At 36.2% G+C, this 25,174-nt stretch overlaps 1 protein-coding gene across 1 annotated transcript; it reads right to left on the reverse strand.

Moving 5' to 3' along the window:
- Positions 1-763: 763 nt before the first annotated feature.
- On the reverse strand, positions 764-23,234 carry wcy (WW domain-containing adapter protein with coiled-coil wacky). The gene is made up of 10 exons (XM_034983793.2): positions 23,055-23,234; positions 22,909-22,942; positions 22,116-22,374; positions 19,429-19,749; positions 15,931-16,092; positions 15,045-15,190; positions 14,243-14,453; positions 12,740-12,882; positions 11,764-11,891; positions 764-9,677 (listed from the first exon to the last, which is right to left on the reverse strand). The coding sequence occupies exons 1-10, from the start codon at positions 23,093-23,095 to the stop codon at positions 9,602-9,604; spliced, it is 1,521 nt and encodes a 506-aa protein (XP_034839684.1). The 5' UTR covers positions 23,096-23,234; the 3' UTR covers positions 764-9,601.
- Between the last annotated feature and the right edge of the window lie 1,940 nt (positions 23,235-25,174).

The following is a 25,174-nucleotide window of genomic DNA, read 5'->3' on the forward strand; positions in this document are numbered from 1 at the left end:
ATTAATAATGATTATAGCCTACGCAGACGAGGGAATTTTGTCCGCGAAGGGCAAAAAAGGAGGCCTTGCTACGGACAACGCTTACTCTCGGCCTCTCAACGCGGACTACAATCCGCTATGTGCGTTGACACGCCTTAGATTGGAAATTTAGTTCTTTTTTCGAGGGACCAAAAGTACCCCGTCTGCGTAGGCCTTTACGGCGGTTACGCACTCATCCGATCCGAATCCGTGAAACTACGTTCCTTTTTGTATGGGAGCTTATGACATACCTCGTCGATAATCGCTGGTATTCTCACGGATGACGGATAGAACTCGTATGACGGAAGTGCAGTGCGTAAGCGCCGTTAGACTTTTTGATAAATAAATCGTTTAAGTAAAGGATTGTTTTATTGGAGAAGTTGTGATAGTCTAGTGGTTAGCACGGACCTGACAATCGGACGTCGGGGTTTCGATCCCTGGCACCAAGCCTGGCACACACCTCTTCAACTTTTCAGAGTTAGGTATGTGCGTTAAGCAATTAAATATCCCTTACTTTAACGGTGAAGGAAAACATCTTGAGGAAACCTGCTTGACTGAAGGTTCTCCATAATATTCTCAAAGGTGTGTAAAATCTGCTGTGTAAGTAAAAGTACGGATTACACTTGGCCAGCGCCAAGACCCGACTATGGCCAAAACCCTTCTCACTTTGAGAGGAGACCCGTGCATTGTAGTGAGCTGACGATGGGTTGATGATGATGCTTAATAATTGAGACAACCGTTTCTTATTGCAATTGATTTATTTAAACTGATTAAATCTTTGATTTCGAACAATATCAGAAAACAATAGTCACGATGCAATGTGATGGCTCATAGAGAATATAATAAAGATCTACACACGTGCACCTATAACCTCAGGCACTGTTCTATTTACAATATGATCAGCATGGTTACAATCATTTATGTGAACGAATATCACGTACGACATGAACCGTACTTTTGACGTGACAGTTGACCCGTAGAGTTAAAATAGCGCGTGATAAGTCATTATGACTATACATAAACCTTGTGGCTACCATGAATGTATAATAAGGTGGATCAAACGCTCCTAATACCAACTTATCGCACCACTTCGACTAACAAATTATAGCGAGGTCAGCAGTCGAAGTGGGATAGCAATAATCAGGTATTTGCTTCAAGATTAGGGGTGCTCAATCCATAGATATATGTATTTATAGATTCATGGTGGTTACTTAAAATTAATTATTACAAAATTTATACAATGATTGGTCAAAGATAAAATCGGACTCTGCGCAGTCGTTGAAAGTATGTTAAAATTATAAAGTTACAAGTAAACAATATTTTTCTATTATTAAAAAGTATCATTTTTAATAATTTAAATCTATACAATCAACACGTTACAAAACACTGTACTCTTACACTTGACGCACGACGATTACGACGATACAAACAAAAAAAAGATCGCACTTGGTGCACGCAGTCGGGATCTTACCGTCCGGACTGTCCGGAAGTCCGAACTTCTTACAACACACAGTAGATCGTAAGAATCAAAATACGGACTGGATTCATGAACTTTAAATGCAGTTTCCTTTCTTAAAATCAAAACTATACTTCTGTCAAACTGATCTTAAAAGTTAAAAATCACTTCATATAATATGAAGAATGTGAAAAGATTTTAAATTTTAATTCGATGAATATTTATGATGGACATACTTACTATATAAGCCCATGCTATAGGAGCCCAAAAAGAAAAATGACAGTTCGATAAAGGTTTCAAAGTTTGCAGTTATTTTTAACCAAAGGCTCTGTTAAATGGAGGAAACAAAGTCGTGGCCCTCTTTGGAATACCTACTTTTTAAAAACAATGACGCTTAAAACTACTTTAATGCAAGATTTAAGTTCTATGAAAGACTTATTATATAATATAATTCTATTTTTGTTTAGCTGATTTAAAACAAATCTCAGAAAACTTCTCGAAAGTATGCGCTTTCTTTGTCACGCTCGAGACGCTCCTAATATTGGTTTTTACTTGTTTTGGTGCTTCATTGTAAGTACGGTAAGAACTTTCTCGTCACTTACGGATTTCTTTGCCAGCTAAGTAAAAATAGATTGTACACATTTCTTTTTGGGTTCACAGAAAATCCCGTACCATGCTCAGTAGCGTGACCAATCCTATTTTTAATAAAGACACAAATGTTACCGACTAACTATGGATAAATTAACTATAAACTATGGATCCTGTAATAAATTGGGTACTTGACAAGGTTTTTATTACTACTTTTATTTATTAGCTTTGATTCTACATCAAAAGGTTAGAAAAATAACACTGATCCTTATCAGAACAATCATATAATTATTATTTATTAGGAGAGCTCGCACATAAATCTTGTAGATACCTTCATTATTTCTATATTATTATATACAATCATTAACCATTAAATCTTACTTTATTTATAGAAATTACATATATATTCTGCCCAAGTAACAGATATATTAAAACATTTTTATTTATTTCTCACTTTTAATATTGGTGGGCAAATTTTTGGGTAAACTTGTGAGCTAGTCATCATTTCTGTATGCCACATCGTAAAACACATTTGCTGATAAGCTTAACTTAGCTAGATAACCGAAATTATGGTTATTTTATTGCGGGAAATATTTAATTGCACAAAAAAACATTAACGTACCTCTTTAACATCAATTATATTATGATTGTTTGTCTGTTTATCTGTGCGCATAGTATGATAATTATCATTTTTTGCTGTTCTCCACTTGTTTGCTGATGTAAGGTGATTGATATTAATAGTTAATAAATTTAATGGTCCAGAGTATGAGGTGGCTGATACTAAAATATTATGTCTGGCAGATGTTTGACCCCTACAATGGTTCTGGCTGCTTACAAAAACTATTAAAATTGCTAACTGAGTATTATATTATAAAATTAAGACTCTGACTCTAAGTAAGATTAGGTTATTTTTTTGCGTGCTTTAAAGCGTCTGGCGGGAATAACGACCAATGGAAGGTGTCTAGCAGTATCAATTATTAACTATTAGCAATACCTACTCTGTAAAACCTACATAAAATCAGCACTAACAGCCACACTCAGAGTCGCTAATCGTCACTTAAGATTGAGTTTAAACGAGACAGATTTATGTGAGAAATATAGCTCTGTCTCGTTTTAACTAAACTTAAGTAACGATTAAGTGACTCTGAGTACGGCTGTTAGACTTTAAGAAAAGTGCGTAATGTTTTTACGTACCTTGAGCAGCTGATATTTTTTAATTGTCCCCTGGCTCAAGCTAGCAAATAATATGCGAACGTTAAACGTACGTACAAACACTACTCTATCGCACACATTTTGTTACTCAGATAATAAGACAGATCTGGCACTATTGGGATCTTGGTCTACTAGAATGTAATGTAAATGTACATGAAAGCAAATAAATAAATCTAAATCTGAATCTGAATAAATGCTAAGAACGTAGCCAGCCTGATCACCCCAAATCAATAATGGACAAAATATTTGCTTATTATCTAAGAAATCTAGAAATTCGTAATATACTATACAGATTATCGCATATTTATGATATTAACTTTATTATGTTGTAACAGTTCACAGATACTGAACATGTCAAATCTCACATACATCTTTTCCGAGAATAAGCAACACTTGTATAAAATCGAATCGTAAATGGTTCGAAAATATATTCGAATAGAAGCTTCGGTACATAACTATAAAATATGCCGAAAAGACTGGCTATAAAGGCCCGACAACGAAACGAGCAATTTCTAAACCGTTACTTTTGGATTGTTTCATACATTTGTTGTTTGAAGTGTTTGTAATGGGCACACGCCGAATATCTACGTACTTTAAATACGTTCTTCTTAATGCCAGGATTTTCTTATTTTTGGTCAGATTTGGAACCATTGCTGAGAGTAAAGTTTATAATTGTTAGCAGATTTTGATTCACTTAGACGTGCAAGCTCGATGTTAATGTGGGCCCTTAGAGTAACCTCCCGTTCCCACTTGTCGTTGTTCGGGCCTGGATTTTAATCGGATGTTCCAGTGGCAGAACATTTTATATGAAGCTATTCACACTTGTCGCAACAAAAATGTACTGCCACTGGACCATTCGATTTAATTCCGTGCCGACAGATGGGAACGGGGTGTAAGACCACACGACGCGTTTCCGGGGCGTTGCGGTGCCGCACCACTGTGGATTTGAGTATTGGATTCCACACGAGCACAGTGTTGCCGCTCCGGCAAAGAAGTATGGCGTTGCACCACACCAACCTTCCCCGCCACGTCTCTCTGGTCCCAACTACGTTGCGCGTGCAGTGCTGCGCCGTACAACATCGTAACGCATCGTGTGGCATGGTACAGCGATTTCTATGTATGATAGCGCATCATGTGGCTTCACTCTTACATATAAAAGCCGCGAAATACTGATGATCTCTACATAAGACAATAATGCACTCGAGAAATACACTAACTATATAAGTAGTCTATTTTTTAATCCTAGAGACTAAAATGACAGCTAGAAATGTCAAACTTAAAAATAATTATACCAGCTTAACAAAAATAGTGTGGCCCTCATGGTTCCGGTTTAGATTAAAATCGTTAATTAAATAATATTTCGTACATAACGAATAAAATAAACATACGAAATGTATGATTACGAGATTAAAAAGTAGCACTAATCACATATTATTTGGAAGACTTAAAGAATAATAATTAGTAACAAAAAATACAAAAAATAATTCACCTAAGAAATTTTTCAATAGTATGTAAAACTCTTAAATTGAGAATCAGCCCATACTTATTTCAATTGAATTTGAATTATTTTCAACACATTTTTGTCTCCTACACCTCTGACAAGAATACACAACTATTTATCGGTAAGTATCGTTTATACCACATCACTATTAAAGAGCCGTAAAAAACAGGCAACACACGAAATGCAATTTTTAGGGTTCCGTACCTCAAAAGGAAAAACGGAACCCTTCTTGGATCGCTTTGTTGTCTGTCTGTCTGTCAAGAAACCTACAGGGTACATCCCGTTGACCTAGAATCATGAAATTTGGCAGGTAGGTAGATCTTATAGCTGACATTTGGGGAAAAATCCGTGAATTTAGGGTGAAATCACACAAAACAAATTAAATTGTGGTCATGAACTAAAAATTAGTATTTTCAATATTTTCAATCAAGTGGGGTATCATATTATGAAAGGTCTTCACCTGTGCATTCTAAAACAGATTTTTATTTATTTTTATGCATCATAGTTTTTGAATTACTTTGACTTAAAATTGACTACGGAACCCTCAGTGCGCGAGTCTGACTCGCACTTGGCCGGTTTTTGTCTCCGGGATTAAAAACTAGACTATAAGTATAACCATAGGTTATACATTATTTACGGAGCGCATTTGTGCTACACAACCCGGCACGTTTATCGCGAGCGCCATAGGGGCGTATCAACTAAAATATGATTTTTTAATGATATTTGATTCCAATAAGCTAGAGCCTCATAATGTTAGGCAGGACAAACCTGTAAGTTTTACTCTAGCAAGTAGCTTACATGATTTACATAATAACTTACGACAATTTAACTCATGTAAATACTCAAGTACCTCAGTAAATTTTACTGTCAGTTAAATACACCATTTCTCATATTGCTCAACACTGCTGTAAGTAATACTTCGATACCTCCCACGTAGGTTGCTGTATCTCTAAAATCAAAATTTTTCGATATAGCTTTCTATAAATCCGAAACATAAAACATCGTTTCCTTTTAGTTTTTTGAGAAATACAACATTTTACGTAATTGTATGGTAGATATTTTTGGCATTTTTTATTTAATTTTGAAAGGGTAAAATAAATCAAAATCGATATTGGTATTTATTTGGTTTGGTATAACAACTTACGTGAGAGGTGTTGATTTGTAAAAACCTGCAAACTTAATTTGGATATGCGAATGGTTGTAAGAATGAAACAAAATTTGTTTGTAACTACGCGACATTTAATTACAGTGACACATTTTCGAAAAAATAGTTTGATACTTTGGTTAATCTGGTGTGCATTATAACTAGTTCTAATCTATTTTCTAATTAGACTTAAAAACATAACGAAGTTTTCCGTTTTTGATCCCAAATGAACGACTTTATGAAACAGCCTAGTCAATTTAGCTCAAAAAATAGGGGTAAGGTTACATTAATTCGCATAGAGATGAAAATTTGTACGAATGTTTGGAAAACCATTATAAATGAAATGTGAAAAGTCCCCATAAATCTGACATTAGCAAAAAAGTTATAAATAGCAAATATTGGTTTTTTGCGTTTTTCAGTCAAACGGTAAGTTTTATCATAAAAATATGTTAGACAAAAGTTTAGATCATGTAATTATCTATAAAAAATATACTTTTCTCCTAAAATTCGCCGTTTCTGATATATTATGGTTCCAATAGTTGAAAAAAGTAGTTCTTTTCATAATTATAAAACGTACGCCGCGTTTAAACATCACTGGAACTATAATCAAAGTAAAAGTATTTTCATATCGGTCTGTTTATCTAGTACTCACAATAACAACAATTTATGAGAAAGTAAATAATCATACTAATATTATAAGGGCGAAAGTTTGTTTATATGTGTGAATGTTTGTTACTCTTTCACGCAAAAACTACTGGACAGATGGCTGAAAATTGTCCAGTAGTTTATACCCTAAATTAACAGATAAGCTACTTTTTAAACCGGAAAATTAATGGAACCCAGGAGTACCCAAGGAATTTCAAAAACCTATATCCGAAGGATGTTTTGGACATCAGCTAGTAATTTTATAAAGCAAACACGCCCACATATGTGCTCCATTTCAAAGGCCTATTAGACGAATATTAGGCTGGGAGACTAGTATTCGTCTAATAGGACTCTTCACATTCCATTTATAATGGTGTTCCAAACACTCATACAAAATTTTCAGCCAATTCAAATTAATGTTACCTAGAATATCTAATTTGACTGGGCTAATAGTACCAGAACACAATTGTAACACACAAGAGATTATGTAAATTTTCCAGTTAATAATAATCTATTTTCTAATTATACTTAAAAACACAACAAAGTTATACGTGAATCTGTAAACTCAAATTAACGTTTGTATTATAATACCAGAAACACAATTGTAACACACATCAGATTATGTTAAATCATCATCAGAGTTCATCATCACCATGATCAACCCATCGCCGGCTCACTTACAGAGCACGGGTCTCCTCTCAGAGTGAGAAGGGAAGGCAACGTTCAACGTCAAGTCATCCTTAAGCATGAAGTAATCTTCATGCTTAGTGATTGATGATTGATTTTTGGTAATGATTTAGCATTACACAATAAATGCCAATTTACAAACAGTTAAGGTGAACTTGAAAATTTACACTAGAGCCTCAGAACCGTGAGCTGTGCGTCAATCTGCTAAAATATTTATTATAATAAATATTTATTATTTATAAAATATACAGTATATTTTTAAAATATATATTATTTATTATATAAAAATGCAGTTAAATCTCCAACAGCAGGTGCAGCACTTTGAGCAGGTGATGCCGATCCTATGCGTATTATATTATGTTATAGACCGCAACATGGCTGCTATTGTCACATAAAACAAAATAGTATATAGACGACAGACACATTTTCTAGTATAACAAAATATGTACAATTAAAATTTTACGGCTTATTCAAAAAGACATTAAAAAAATATTATATAAACACATATTTGTGTGCTACAAACGTGGTTCCGATCCAATGCAATATAGAACGTAACATCGCAATAAAATGAAATGGTATATATGCCATTTCAGGGCATAATAGAACAGACGACACTTTTGCGATTAGAATAAATTAAAATAAAATATTACTGCTAATTTAAAAAGAGATTTATAACGGGTAAAATTTAACTTCTAACGCAACATTTTAAATTTTTGTGTCAAATTTCACATAAGTACGATTTTAATCCGTACTTACGTGAACCGTACTTTTGACAAGGTGGTTGACCCATAGAGTAAAACGGCGCGTGAGGAGTATTTTTTTACGGACTATACCTGTTTTAAATTTATACATAAAAATCATACCATCTGACATGCTACAAATATGTTTCTAATCGGTGTACCATACATATAAAACCTAAAATCGCTGTTTATGTTATATAAAATAGTATATTCCATTTCAGGGCATGTTGACACACAACTTCGATTAGAAATTAAAATTTTACTGCTAAGTTAAAAAGACATTAAAAAAAATGTATATAACACATATCCGTGTGCTACAAACATGGTTCCAATCCAATGCAATATAGAACGTAACATCGCAATAAAATGAAATGGTATATTCCATTTCAGGGCATAATCGAAGACGACATTTTTGCGATTAGAATAAATTAACATAAAATGTTACTGCTAATTTAAAAAGAGATTTATAACGCGTAAAATTTAACTCCTAACGCGCGATTTTACTTTGTGTCAAATTTCAGGTAAAAAGTACGTTTTAAGTCCCTTATTTTAAAGGTGAATCGTACTTTTGACATGACGGTTGACCCATAGAGTTAAAATGGCGCGTGAGGAGTCATTTTTTACGGACTATACCTGTTTTAAATATATACATAAATATTATCAATATCTGACGTGCTAAAAATATGTTTCTAATCGGAAGTGTACCATACATATAAAACCTAACATCGCTGTTTATGTTATATAAAATAGTTCCATTTCAGGGCATGTTGACACACAACTTCGATTAGAAACTAAAATTAAAATTTTACTGCTAATTTAAAGACATTTAGTTCAACATGCTTAATATATAAACCACTTATAATAATTTAAAATTTAAGGATAGCGTCAAATACCCAATCAAAGTGAAAAGGAGATGATTAGCTCGTACGTGTTCACTTTACGAAAAACGCTTCCTCTATTTAATCTACTTATATACTTAAAAAGATATTCCACTTTACGATGAAATTGTTCCAGGATAATTGTAATCAACAATTGCGGGGCGATTTATAATTAATTCTTATCAGGCTTTCTGTACATAAAGCCGGATCCGCACCGGTATCGGACCGCAAGTGAGTGTAGACAAATAAACCGGCGCAGTGCCACTGCCATGTTAGTGCTGCGATTTCAGTATGTGGAAATAGTAAGCACCGATCACATTATAGTACTATCGGACTCGGATCTCTTCCATAATAACATTTATTTAAGAAATGCACGTGTACACTTTGCATTGGTGCCAGGATCGTAACTGCGTGCAGTATATACAAAATGGCGCCGTGGGGCCGGTGCGCACGGCGGCGGGACGGCAACTACACGATGCCTGCGAATTTTATTTCTTTACAGTCACTTGCGATCCAGCGCCGGTGCGTCTCCGGCTTCATGTTCAGGAAACCTTAATCTGCAATCGCCTAGCTAAGGAGGAATCGTACTCTCAAATTGACAAACTCGGTTCAAACAGAACACCGAGTCACACGACACAGTAAAGTCATTGGTGTACGTTACTTGGATTGGGCGCGGAATGAAGTACTGGCGTCGGTGGAGGGCGGCGGCGCGCGCGCCCCCCACCGCGGACCCTAGTCCTCCGACATGAACGCGTTCTGCGACTTGAGCTCCTCCAGCCGCGTGATCTGCTGCCGCAGGTACATGATCCTGCAACCGACAAGTGGCTCAATCACTCAGAAATAGTTCTTGACTCACTGACGGACAACTCATAGCTTAAAACGGTAGCTCTAAAAGCTGAAACTTTGTACATGAGTTTCTTATATAACGTACTAGCGCGACCTCCCTAGCGATCAGAAATTTTCCCGCTGCAAGAGCCCTCAATTATCTACTCACTCTGCCCAGATTACCACTATGGCCGAACTTTATACAGCTTTCTTAAGTAGGTACCTCCAAGGTAGGTACCTCCAAGGAAGGTACCTCCTCCTACTAGTTTCACACAATCTTCCAACCCACATTTTAACCTCTTAGGGGGTTTTCGTAAGATCCTTTCTACCTGACTGCAATCTCGTTTTTTATACATAGGAAATGCCTGACTAATACCTAAAACCTGTGTTTGTCCGTCAACGGACTGGCAGTTGCGTGGGTATCACTTACCTGCTTATCTACATTTGTTTATTAGTTTAGAGTTTATTTATGTAATTATTATTGTTATTTTTAATTAAGTAACTTATTTTAGTAGTAAAATTACCTGACACTTTATTCGCATGCGGTGATTAAATTTAATTAGCTTAGCTTTAATTAGCTCGTCATTTTATCTAAGAACTTTTGTATTTTTAATTTTGTGTTTGATGTAGATGATTAGCTGTTGGTGATCCTAATAAAAAAAAAAAAAAACACTTAGTAGTATTCACCGCGCTGCCGCGAGGTCATGACCCGCCACCACCCGCCACCAATTGGCAAGCGGGTCCTGAACACAGCGCGCTATTTCCTGAACTGTTTATATTTCGGTTGACGAACGGACACCTACCCTCTAGAAAGAACCTACCTTCCAAATTTCAAGTTTGGTAAGCTTTATAGTTCCTGAGATTTCGTGATTAGTCAGTCAGTGAGTGAGTCATTCTTAGCTTTTATATAATATAGATATAGGTACTACGACTTTTATAAGTCACATCGACCAAATTCCATTGAGCAGACTAGCGCAACCTAAGGCAGACTAAAACCGAATGTACTCCAATGAAATACAGACATTGCTCCCCACACTAGATGGACGGAAGACATCAAGACAATAAACCTAAAATCGCTATGCTATAACGCTAAAAATGCCATGTGCTAACGCATAAACGTTGTCTTAACCTACGGAAACACATACTGCACCCGGAGGACGCTACAAACTTCCCGGCCAAGACACTGCTGCTATTTCTGGCGACACTCAGGTTGAAATCTATAGAGCGCACTTTGACTTTGCTTAGACTTAAGTTTTAGTTAAAACGAGACAGATTTATGCCATTGGTATAACACTGTCCCGTTTTAACAGTGTCTTAAGTCTGAGCAAAGTCAAAGTGCGCTCTATAGATCTCAGCCTCAGAATTGGCCTGGAACTTACGGCACCATCTCCACGGACGAGAGAATCGCGGCGATAGTCTCGCCGTGTGACAAAATTCGATACAATCTATCGCCGCGATAGTATCGCCATAGAGTTTGTAACGAATTTTGTCACAAGGCGAGACAATCGTCGAGATTCGCTCATCCGTGGAGATGGCGCCTAATGGGACCATTATAATAGATCGGCAAGGGTCAACGTGACGTGGAAAACCCCTGCACAGCCGCCAACGTCAAGGAAAACCAGCCAAGTGCGAATCAGACTCGCGCACTGAGGTTTCCGTACTGCAATCGTATTTTATCGACATTTTGCACGATAAATCAAAAACTACTTACTAGATCTCGTTTAAACCAATTTTCGGTGGAAGTTTGCATGGTAATGTACATCATATATATTTTTTTAGTTTTATCATTCTCTTATTTTAGAAGTTACAGGGGGGGGGGACACATTTTACAACTTTGGAAGTGTCTCTCGCGCAAACTATTCAGTTTAGAAAAAAATGACATTACAAACCTCAATATCTTTTTTGAAGACCTTTTTTATAATTTCGGAAAAAAGTGGCTGTGACATACGGACGGACAGACAGACAGACATGACGAATCTATAAGGGTCCATTTTTGCCATTTGGCTACGGAACCCTAAAAAGTAGCCTACAAATATTTTCAGTAGTAGATATAGTAGAACAGCACTCACTTTTGTTCCTGCAGTGTAGCCTGTATCTCCGTGTGGCGCACGATGGAGCGGGAACACTTGAGCTCGGCCGACACCCGCGTCAGCTGCAGGCAGCTCAGCTGGTACGCCTCCTCCGTGTACTTGTTCGCCTGTTTGTTTGTTAGTTTAATTTTAAATTCTTTATTGCACTAAAAAAACCGGCCAAGTGCGAGTCAGGCTCGCGCAATTAGGGTTCCGTACTACAGTCGTATTTTTTCGACATTTTGCACGATAATTCAAAAACTATGATGCATAAAAATAAATAAAAATCTGTTTTAGAATGTACAGATGAAAAACTTTCATATTATATCCCACTTGATATAGTCACTCACTTCGAAAGTTGAAAATACTAATTATGAGTTCATGACCACAATTTAATTTTTTTTGTGTGATCTAACCCTAAATTCACGGTTTTCAGATTTTTCCCCAAATGTCAGCTATAAGATCTACCTACCTGCCAAATTTCACGATCCTAGGTCAACGCGAACTACCCTGCAGGTTTCTTGACAGACAGACAGCCAGACAGACAGACAGACAACAAAGTGATCCTATAAGGGTTCCGTTTTTCCTTTTGAGGTACGGAACCCTAAAAATAGAATATACAAAGGTAATCAGAATATAGAAAGGTGAACCTAGAGATATTCTCATCCAGTTAAACGTTGGTATGGGGACAGGTGATAGAACATAGGGGACTGTGACAATGTTGCATTCAATGTAGCTATTGAAAATATTCTCTGAATTAAACTAAATTGAGATTAACACTTCGTACTCGCTTCTCCATTCAAACGTATTACGTCTACTATGTTGACTAGATCTAAAACTAAGCCAATCTATGAATGCCAGACAACAATAAATATTATTAATTATATTTATTTTGAAAGTTATGTTATGATCCTTGAAATATCGCCCAGACAGCCGGTCGGCAATGGGCGTTCAGTCGTGGCGTGTAGGCGCATACCTGCTTCTCGAGGATATCAGCCGGCCACCCGAGGACGTGCGCGGTGAGGTCAGTGCGCACGTAGTTCACCAGCGACGGCGTCAGCATGGGCGCCGCGTGCTGCAGTGAGCCCACTACGGACGAGTAACTGCCAAGGCATTCCACTGCAAATTGAGATCATCATTCAATTACATATTATTTAATATAATATCAATTGTTTCTGAGAGCACCTTTTAACCGTCAGCCAGGCTTGATGTACTCTCGGAGGAAAGATCAAAAGAACATTTTATTTTCTCACTTCTGAGCCCCACATAAATAAATAAATAATAAAGAAATGTAATTAAATTATAAATGATGTTAAGAAAAGATAAAAGTTTGACTTGCACAACAACATTAAAAGCAAGTTAATACACACGCCGGCAGAATTAGCGGAACACAAAAAAAGGAATACATGTATTTTTTCGTAACACTTGCCAGTTACATTACTTTTTTTAATGTTAGGTCTAATTTGAAAATGGAACATTAGTTGACAGTAATTTTTTTCATTTGTTTGTTTTAATTTTTCATTTATAAATCTCTATCGACTGCTTCGAAGTTGATTTTCTGTTAAATTTCATTTGAAAAACATTGTATTGCAGTTTTATGAAGCTTTTGTGTTTTCTCCCATATTGATCAGTTACGAGCATCTCAGTATGCCTGATTTAACGCTGTAGTATGGCAGATGAAATGAGAAGGAATCGTCAAACCTATAGATCGATTGCTACACGATCTCGTCGATCGTTATCAACGATTCATCGTAGCATTCAACGGTACAGATTGACAAATTCTCTAGTGGGGTGAAGAGGACAAGGCAGGAAGAGCTGGCGCTTAGTAGAAAAACATGTGCATTCTACATCACACACACATCGTACACCCTGACGAACCTACTCTAATTCCGTCAGAAAAGTGCTGCTGTATCTGGCGGCCACAGGTTTTGAAAATAAGCTATAAGGTGGATCACAATGGATCTAGACGGTCAAAGTGATAAGAACCTGCATAGAATAAGAAGAATATGAAAGCTACTAAAGTTTAAATACTTGTTTAAAATTGATCCAAATCTTCAAAAATAAGATCTAGGAGTCTAATCAAATTGATATTTGACTTATCGGATGTGTGGTGAGACAGTGGCATATTGAAAGAAATAATATTTTAAATAAATAATTTTAAAGAAAAAAGGTTGAGATAATGTGGCTAATTCCGTTGTACACAATTTCTAAACTAAACTAAAATGACACGTCTAAATCTATTGCTATCTCTTTCATAATGTTGCTTACGGAAAAGAATAGCACTAGATTTAGACCTATTAATTTAGTTTAGTTTAGAGATTGTGTACAAAAGAATCGTCCCCATTATCATTCATTGAAATCAGCTCAGTAGTTTAGGTACTATGGTGGAACATAAACTGCTAAAATCATAATGCGTCCTTTTGAATCCACCGTAGTCGGGTAGTAATAATATAAAATGAAGTAGTATAATTGAGCTCACTTTTCCTGGGCAGGGCATTATCCAGGTGTATGGGCGGCGCGTGCGGGTCAGTGTTCTCCGAGTGCGTGGGCGTGGGCGGGCCGGCGTCGCGCGTCGGCGTAGCGACGCCGCTGCCGGGTGACGTGCTCGGGCCCGCGCCGGTCGCCGCTCCACTCGCCGCGCTCGACGCACCCGCGATACGCGGCAGTGCCGCTGCCAGCAGCGACCCGCTCTGCCAAATCAAAATACATTTTATTGTACTATACACAACAATTAAAAAAAACCGGTGAAGTGCGAGTCAGACTCGCGCACGAAGGGTTCCGTACCATCGTACAAAATATAACCCTATTTAATTTTTTTTGTGATGTAAGCACAAATGCACCGTTTACAGGTTTTTCCCTTTTTCCGTTTACAAAACATTGCTGTTTTGTAGCACAAGTGAAGGCAAATGCCAAATAATTTCATAATTCTAGGTCATCAGGAAGTTCCCTATTTGTTTTGATTCCTTTGGTGGGTCTTAACAGACCAATCAGACAGTGATCTTTTTTCTCATGAGAACGGAACCCTAAAATAATGGCCAAGTGCGAGTCGGGCTTCGCCCTTTTAGGGTTCCGTAATAATTATAGATATACACCTAAAAACCATTAAGTGCTAAAAATAATTTATAAGTTTTCAAAAACTAATGTTTCTAAAGACGATTGCTATTATGTATTAAAAAAAATAAAAATGAATGCTTTACTCAGTTTTTAGTTTGGATTATGTTGTATTATGTCGATCAATTGGGGCGATGTTGGGACAGGATGCTAGTGTTGAATAAAGTTACCGGTTGGTTAGAGTTGTCCAGCACAACGACCGGAGGCACTGCGTTTGCATCCCCACGGGATGTGCCGTCACGCACGCCATACGAGTTCTCCGAGAGTGGCGTACTCCTATCCGGAGATATATCCATATCTTGTAATGATTGCCCATCTGAAAAAAATATCCACTTTATTAATAAGTTCATTCAAGGTCAAAGAGGGTGTATAAAACTCGGCGCGAAGGCAACCATCTATAGCTGACGGACGCGCGCTATGCAAATCATAGATATCAGAGATATTTTCGCGCCCTTATTATAAATGCGAAAGTGTGTTTTTTGTTGGTTTGTTGGTTTATCCTTCAATCACGTCGCAACGGTGCAATGGATTGACGTGATTTTTTGCATGGGTATAGTCAAAGACCTGGAGAGTGACATAGACTACTTTTTATCTCGGAAAATCAAAGAGTTCCCACGGGATTTTTAAGAACCTAATTCCACGCAAACGAAGTCGCGGGCATCAGCTAGTTCAAAAATTAAGATATCTGTGCAGCTACATCGGTGGAATTTATAAAAGTGGAAGTATAACGCGTAAAATTTAACTCCTCACGCGCCATTTTAACTTTCTATGTCAAATTTCATGTCAAAAGTACGATTTTAGTCCGCTTAGTATGTCTGCTTGTTACTTTTCCACAGCCCTTCTGCTTAGCCAATGACAAAACTTGGTATTTTATTACATCCTGGAGATGGACAGCTACTTTTTATCCCAGAAAATCAAAAACCTCCCTTTGTATATTTAAAAACCTAAATCCACACAGGCGGGATTGTGGGTATCATTTAGTCAATGAATGAATGAAAGAAATATGGTTTAATATACACCAAAAGACAAACAATATGAATATAATTGTAACTATACCTTTCCCATCATGCTGCGACGTTGGGCGCTTAGATCTCGTTCTATCGTGACCGTCTTCCTCCCTCCCGCTATTCCAGTACCTATCTGAGGTATTGTTTGACCGTTTGTTCGATTTTTCTGGATCTCTTCGGCCTGACCTCGAACCTGATCTTTTATCACGATCTGACAATATTTATTCATTATTAGTTTCATGCTACATCTCTACATAGTATAAAATAAAGTCGCTTCCCGCGTCTGTATGTTTGTATGTATGTATGAACGCGTAGATCTTTTAAACTACGCAACGGACTTTTCACCAATAGATAGAGTGATTCAAGAGGAAGGTTTATAGGTATAGTTTAATTCTCAAAAAATTAGAGATCCCTAAGGAAATTGAAATAATGTGAATTAGGTCGGAAAAAATCCTCTCAGTTTCCGATGCGTGCGCTGCCTAAATGGTCAAAGTTACACGAAAACAATGTATGGTGAAATTGTTTCTCTTAAAAAGTTCTACAAGAAAGTCCGCGATAGCATACATGTATCTTTGAAGGTTGGCTCACAATACTCGATTTTATTATTTTCAAATGTGTTGTACTGACATACTATTAATTCTTATGAAAATATAAAAAAATTTTACAAAAAAAATAAAAACCGACTTCGTTACACAAACACTAAAAATTGAAAAATAATTTAATTTATTACCGAATGTATTATGTATACAAGAGTTAATATAGTTCCATAATTTTTTGGTGCCGGTGCCAATTAGCTTTAGCTGCGCGAATCGTCTAGACTTCATATTTTTATGGGACTCCACAATGGCACCTCATTGGCACCGACCCCAAAAAATTATGGAACTATATTAACTCTTGTATACATAATATATTCGGTAATAAATTAAATTATTTTTCAATTTTTAGTGTTTGTGTAACGAAGTCGGTTTTTATTTTTTTTGTAAAAATTTTTTATTTCACGATTTTTAGTGGCCCCATGGAATTATGCTATGACTGGTTAAAAATCTATTGTTTACTAAGCTATTTACACTGATCGCGAGCAATTTACTCTTATCCGTTGAGGAGTTCCAGTATCTATCTTCGATGTTCATCAGATCTTCACCAAATTGAAATGGGACCAACTTTGAAGTATACCCTTTCAAACAAAAAAAGAATTTTCAAAATCGGTCCAGGCGTTTTCGAGTAATCGGGGAACATACATAAAAAAAAAAAAAAAAAAAAAAAAAAAAAAAAAAAAAAAAAAGATTCCGACGAATTGAGAACCTCCTCCTTTTTTTGAAGTCGGTTAAAAATAGTTGATCATCTGTAATATTTAATTTAGACCAAAATTGCCCTTTACATCATTTAATTTAGTATAATATCTTACGAGATATCACAAAATTAAAATAATATGAAATATCGTAAGATTAAACTAACGCGCAACAAAACGGGACGGAGGCGCCGCGCAGGGGCGGGGTGCCGCGGCGCCTATAATAATCTCCTCACTGACACTGACACCACACGAGTAGATACCTATTTGACACCACATATTTTGTACCTATCTACGTTGCACCCATGCGAAGCTGGGGCGAGTCGCTAGTTTTATAATATTCCTTGAAGTACGGGGATGGTTCTTACGGAGAGAAAAAATTTAAAAATTGCCTGAAAAAGAATCGACGCTAAGCGGTACGAAGTTCGCCGGGGCAGCTAGTTATTGTATAAATCTGTACAAAGGTCTGTCAATTTAGTTGCGGATTGGAGTAAGCTAGTTCATGCTTCATGTGTTAAAATGCGGCGCTGTTTATGCTTCTAAATTTCTCTATATTGTTCTCAAAAATGTGAAAATATGCCAATCTGCACTTGGCCAGAGTGCTAGACACTGGGCTATAGTCTATACCATTCTCATTCTAAGGAGAGATTTGAGCTCAGTAGTGGACCGGTGATAGGTTGATGAGGATAAAGATTAAAATACGCCAAAATTAGTAAGATTTGTGTTATTATTTAGCACTATCTATAGGTACAGCTTAAACACTTGAAATTTTGAATGCAGATTTTCTCAAAATATTAACTTGTTTTGTTTTAGCAATACTATTATATCTATCATTTATAATCTTAGATACACAAGTTGATGCGCTTTGACCTCTTTTCAATATAATATTGTATAGTCTGCACTCTGCAAGCCTATATAGATATTATGGTATTTGATAAAAATGCCAGCACAGTTTTAGTTCTTTGTCTAGTTCTCTTGCCTTTGCAAGACTGCCACTGAACCAATGTGAAATAAATATTGGCAGAGAGATCACTTACATTCATGAGCTAAACATTCGACTTTTACAGCAACCCATCATACTTATCAGCTCACTACTGAAAATGGGTTTCCTCTGGTTTGGCCATAATCCACCACACTGATTCAGTGCAGAATCGCAGATTTCAAACTCGTTTGATAACATTATGTAGAACTCTCAGGCATGCAGGTTTCCTCACGACGTTTGCCTTCACCATTAAAAGCAAGTGATATTTAATTGCCTTAAATGCACATACATATCTCTACAAAGTTACAGGTGCATGCCTAGAATCAAACCCTGGACCACCCAAATAGGAGGCAGACATATTAACCACTATGCTATCACAGCATTTTTTGAATAGAAATAGATATAAATATTTTTATATGGAAAAGATTTTGGCCAGTTGAGGAAATACTGTATAGTTTATAATATAATCCTGAGCATATAATTAAGAATAATTATTATCTACTTCATGTTAATGTAGAAAAGAACTTGTTATTTAATTTTGTTAGCGACAAAACAAAAACTTAAAATTTAAAAAAATCACATTGAACAGTTAACACTTCCTGGATATAGCCTATTGTCTTAAAACATAATAATTTAAGAACCTGCTTTTGTGGTGCTGAATTATTGTTTAAAAATGTCAATTTTTCCAACAATTTAAGCATTTTATTTATTTTGTATCAAAAACTGTGAACAACAATATCTAAGGATAAATAATAAAAAAATTAAAAATTATTTATTGTGTTGTTAAATGGTAAAGAAGCCATACAACTATGAAAAATACTGGAATTTCTTTTCATAGGTGAGTAAACAAACATTTTGAAAACCTATACTTGCTCGCTCATAATTCGCACGTAGGAAACAACCAATAGCGGAAGACGCACGTTATGATTGGCTGGGATATTTTCGTGCTATGTAGCTATGTTTATAAATTGTCTAAAGTTAGGAATGTATAACTTATATGTAAATTTTTTAATTGTTTTCTACATTTACCATAAAGTAAGTAGTCATCCATACTAATATTATAAATGCGAAAGTGTGTCTGTCTGTGTCTGTCTGCTAGCCTATCACGGCCCATCCGTTCAACCGATTTTGGCGAAATTTGGTACAGATATAGCTTGCATCCTGGGAAAGGACATAGGCTACTTTTTATCCCGGAAAATCAAAGAGTTCCCACGGGATTTTAAAAACCTAAATCCACACACAAATACAACTGTAAATAGAAAGAATATAGTACTTACTACTTCGGGAGGAATATGTAGAATCTTTGGATGAAGTCCTTCTCGAGTCCCACTCAACTGCTACAGCCGGCTTCTCCCACTGTGACACTTCACTGATACAGTTATAATAATACTTCTTTCCAGATGAACTAATGTGTTCTGACCATTCACTGCCCAAAAGCATGCTTGATGATGGAGCACTTCTCTTGTCATATTTACTACTTCTATTAACACTACTATTCATGCCACTAGTCCTACTTTTTTTCTCCGATTCACATCTTTCATGCATAATTTTTTCCCTCTCACTGTCTTTACTACGTTTCTCCTTAGGTGATCTGACATCTGTAAACAAGAAATGCTGGTTACACATTATATTACAAAACTAACAATATCCATATAACATTACATTTACACAAAATAGATTCCTGCCTGTGATAGAATAATTTGGTTTAACAGAAATTAATTCGCTTGCTGCATTTACATATACATAATGACATCTTATACTTCACAAGTTTTATAATTTATATTCATATAAAAATATATCTAATTATAGAAATATTGCAATGTGTGCATATACCTACAATAAAATAATACAATAAAACTTAAAGCTAGCCTTATCTAATTACTATACAAATCATGCCCGCGTGTAATAGTGCCAAGAATAGTGGCTGCACTTCCGCGCTGGACAGCCAGGCTGATCCGTTGCACAAAAAATGAGCCAGCCTTTCTGTCATCTGATGAGGCTATTTATCGCGGTGAATTGTCTCGTACAATTTTTTTATCACTAAGACTCTGTGGCCCCAGGGTCTCCACAGCAAACGGAACAAAAATGTAACTCTCGATAAGAGAGGCATACTTGCGCCGCTTGCCGTTTTGATGCTGTCTCCCTGATATGACACGGGCCACAGACCAGCATCAATCCATCAGATCTCTTACCATCATCCCGACTAATCCCTGCCTACTCAATGAGCGCATGAATGGCTATGGTGGCAAAAGCCCTTTTGATAATATTGTTAAGAGAGCCATGCCTAAATAGCCTATTAGAGCTCTTTAGGCAAGAGATTCTGTGGATTCCTAATTTCTTAACCTCTTTTCCACATGGACATCTGTGCTGATGGCACAATGGTGTTCTCAATCTGAGACCTAGAGCCAAATTTTGTTACCTTAGAGATATACCTATATAAATCTATATCTATACTAATATTACAAATGAGAAAGTGTGTCTGTCTGTCTGTCTGTCTGCTAGCCTTTCGCGACCCATCCGTTCAACCTATTTTGACGAAATTTGGTACAGAGATAGCTTGCCTACCGAAGAAGGACATAGGCTACTTTTTATCTTGGAAAACCAAAGAGTTCCCACGGGATTTTAAATAACCTAAAACCACCATCATCTAGTCTTAAATAAAATGCATCTAAAGATAAAAATTTCATGAGTCAGCCAAACAATAGCTATTTAATTTTATTATTAACTAACAACCAATGCAAGCCATAAGTATTTACATGTAATTTTAAAAACATTTTGACGCACAATAAATTCCAACACAAAAAAATTTGGATAGTTAATAACAATATGTAACTAAATATGTTCTCATATAAAGCAGGCTATTTTTCAATAGTAAGAAGTAGTTATCGCACAGAGTAAAAAAAACATAGCTACTATTTTCATGGAATAAATTTTCTAAAAGAAATCTGTTTTTCATCAACCTTTTTAATTTAATCAATAAACTCAGCATACTAATATTATAAATGCAAAAGTATGAATGTCTGTCTATCTAGTAAGCCGATTTTGACAAAATTCAGTATATAGGTAGCTTGCATCCTGGAAATGAATACAGCCTATTTCTACTTTTTATCCTGGAAAATTAGAGATCTCATATCTACGCAGACTAAATTATTTGCATCATATAGAAGTTATAACATAGATAACAAACAGATGGAAATTCCAAAAAATCATTTATATATCATAATTTACACTAGTTCCTAGTTTACTTCTTTCCTTTGTTGCTAAAAGCAAAAAAACCGGCTAAGTGCGAGTCAGACTCGCGCACTGAGGGTTCCGTATTACAATCGTATTTTATAGTCATTTTGCATGATAAATCAAAAACTATTATACCTAAAAATAAATAAAAATCTGTTTTAGAATGTGAAGCCCTTTCATATGATACCCCACTTGATATAGTTATCTTACTTCTAAAATGGAAAATACTAATTATTATTCTATGACCACAATTTTTTTTGTGTGATGTGACCACAAATTCACGTTTTTCAGATTTTTCCCCTAAAGCCAGCTATAAGACCCACCTACCTGCCAAATTTCATGATTCTAGGTCAACGGGAAGTACCCCGTAGGTTTCTTGACCGACAGACAGACAGACAACAAAGTGATCCTATAAGGGTTCCGTTTTTTGGTCCTTTTGAGGTACGTAACCTTAAAAAGGAAGTAAAATAGGAACCTAGGAAACTAGGAAAATGTGGAATCAACACACTTTATGATACAAGCAATATGATTTATGAAGCATTTATGATATAGTTTTTCCTTGCTAGCCATAAATAAACACTAACATAGTATAATTAGATGATATTTATAACATCTTTTACAACTACTGTTTTAACTAACAACAGAAACTTATTATTAGGTATGTCTGATCTACGAAAATATTGGATATTAAAAACTAAAAAAATATATAAGTAAATAATATTAGATTTACCTGTATACTTATTTCTAGAGGATTTGTAGTCTCTATCTCTCTCCTTTTCGGAACCTTTCTGGATGTAGGAATTTCTTGATGTGACATATTCTCTTTCAGCAGGCATGTGATTGTAGTGGTGGTGGGCATGGCCAGAGTGGCCAGTGTGGCCACCGTGCGCACTATGCCCGTGGACCACATTGCCATTGGGGGATCTGAGTGGTGTGTAGCGGTTGTCAGAAGTACTGTAGTCATTAGCAACTCTCTTGGAGTTGTACTTCTGCATTTGAACACAAACAAATTCTATACATATTTGAAACAATCTTATTATATATAAAACAATAAACAAATAATAAAAATTCATAATGTAAATTAAAAGTAACACCCAACTGGCGCTTGCTTCAAACGGACATCTACAGGTGTACACATGTACATAGCTATTAAATTCAAGGTAATCTGATGTGTAAAATGACACAATTCATGCCTTCCAATATTAATTTTATAAAATTTATTTAAATAAGGGATAATTTAAAAAAATATTTACAAATAAAGATTAATTACACGGAGTAACTATTGTAAACTTTCAAACTTGTTGAAGTAAGTAATATAATTAGATTATTAAAAGTCGGATGATGTAAATTAGCTAGAGACTTATAAAATTAACTCTAGAGAGGCAGTAAACGATCACGAGCATGAAAATAATTTATGGAGTCTGTTATTACGTAGAGAAATAGCTCAATCAACTATGGACGATAATCAACTTTCTTACGAAATGTATTCCATTTTCACAATTTACCCCTTTGAATATGCTTACCTGATACGGATGGGTCTGGTGCTTCTCAAAGTACCTGAAACAAACAAAAAGTTTGATGAAGAACTACATCCCGAGTTACAGCAAAACTCAATCGGCGACCGCCATCTACAGATTGCTAAGCCGAAGCGTTTGAAAGCGTATCGTACCCATCGCTTATTCGCTGAGGTTTCCTTGCATGCATTACCATCAATGCAAATGTACGATTTATTACGGCCTCTGAAATAAAACGCTAAAAGATATCACTGTCATTAAAAACAGTTTTACAAGAGACCGTGATATATCTTGATGGACGCCATGTCACATTCGAGAGTCGAGGAGAGAGTCGATACGATAGAGAGTAGAGACTAGAGAGGCAAAAGGCGCAAACAAAAGAGACAAAAACTGCGACCAAAGATGTTCAGTGGTTACGGGTAACTTTAAAATAGTCTCTAACATTGTAAGTGCCAGTGGGTAGATTCATTGGGTGGATCAATAAAAATAATGCCGTAAAAAATTCAAGTCTGCAAACTTTAAATTAAAATGAAAGCGTTATTTTCACAAAAGAAATAAAAACCTTAGCCTAGCAATTTTATTGTTGTCGAATATAATTTTAAACGACGTGAGGTTTTATTTTAATACGATCTGGATGATGTTTTCTTCTTTTTCTTCTTTTTCTAAAACAACTTACTTTTTTAGGAAAAGTAAAACCTAAGTACATTAGGCACACGTTAGGGTAAATATTCTTTAAAATAAAAGTGGTAATAATAGTTGTGTGTGTTTGCTGCTCTTATCGTGAGCACACGATTAGAGCAGCAAACAACTAAGAGCACTTAGAACTGAGGAGATAAAATCTACAGTGCGACAAGGATATCTTGACGCGTGGCCAGAATCGGAACTAAACCTCTCAGTGGAATACCAAGTCTAAGGGTGATATAGAGCGCACTATCTAAGACACACAGACAGCGCAGACAGACAGCGCTATATAAAGATAGCGCCATAGCGCTGTCTCTTAGAAATTTTAGGTCCAGTGGTCCATGTATCTCGATAAATCTGTCTCATTTTAACTCAATCTTAAGTCTGAGCCAAAGAAGTTCGAAGTACTATGGAAGTACTACTCAAAGTGGTGCAAAGTCAAAAAGTCAGTGCGCTCTATAATGTAGGTATAGATCTCAGCCACTACGAAGTAGGACTTAGAAATTCTTTGTCTCAGCCGCATTTGTTCTTCAACATCGCTCCGCCCCCCAGTCAATGTCATTCAAGTGCCAAAAGAGCCTTGTCGCACTGTATCTCTGTGACCATGTGACCATACAGGACCATACTAAACCATGACTGTCTTAGATGAATGATTACCGTAGTTCGTTCATCGTAACTTGACGCTTAAGAATATGTTGGCACCATTGCAAGCCACACAATAATAAGCCCTAATTTCTAAACAATTAAGCAATCAAAGCAACAATGGTGCCAATTCTCACGCGTCAAGTTACGATGAACAGTAGGGCGATTGTCTAAAACCTGCATCAATCATTATTACAATCTCAATTGTTCTGATTGGCTGAATTTGTGCGATTCTTCTTGCAACAATGCATTGTGGCCAATAGTGAGCGAGCATTAACCAATCAGAGATGATTGCGATCGTGACATTGTAGCTGTCAAACAACCGCGGTAGGGCCACGGACTGTACCTACAGTGCGACAAGGCTCTTTTGGCCAAAATTGGAACTAACACCACCATCCTGTCACGCTGTCCTCCCTCCATGAACAAGGAATGTAATAGATTCGTGCTGTCCCCTTATATGCGGTGTTGCTAAGTAAAAAATCTGAAATTCACTATTATTGTTAAATATTAGGGCCGTTCCATATACATCATGATAACTATATCTTGATAATATAATATGACTGCATCTTATAGCACTAGGTAAGTATAGTATTTGAGTAGGTAAACATATGTTGCAAGTCCATGGCCTATAAATTGTTTTTGTTATTCTTTCTTGATTTGGAAACAGGGATGGCTTTCCTAATTTCTCATTCATTTAAAATTAGATAAAACTTACCTACTCGATTTTCGATATTGACATTTTCAATAAATTCCGTAAAATTTAGGAGATTTTATTTGCTGGCAGCCTTTGTTCCACAACTACGCCCCCTGTCAATGTCATTCAAGTGCCAAAAGAGCCTTGTCGTAGTAAATCTAGTAAATCCATAGTATAGAGATATCCATAGAGACATAAGTAGTAAATCCATAAATCATAATTTTGACATTACAGATTTGTGAGCTGATTAGTCTGTGA

Source organism: Maniola hyperantus, chromosome Z (assembly GCF_902806685.2).
Source record: "Maniola hyperantus chromosome Z, iAphHyp1.2, whole genome shotgun sequence".
Taxonomy (NCBI): Eukaryota; Metazoa; Arthropoda; class Insecta; order Lepidoptera; family Nymphalidae; genus Maniola; species Maniola hyperantus.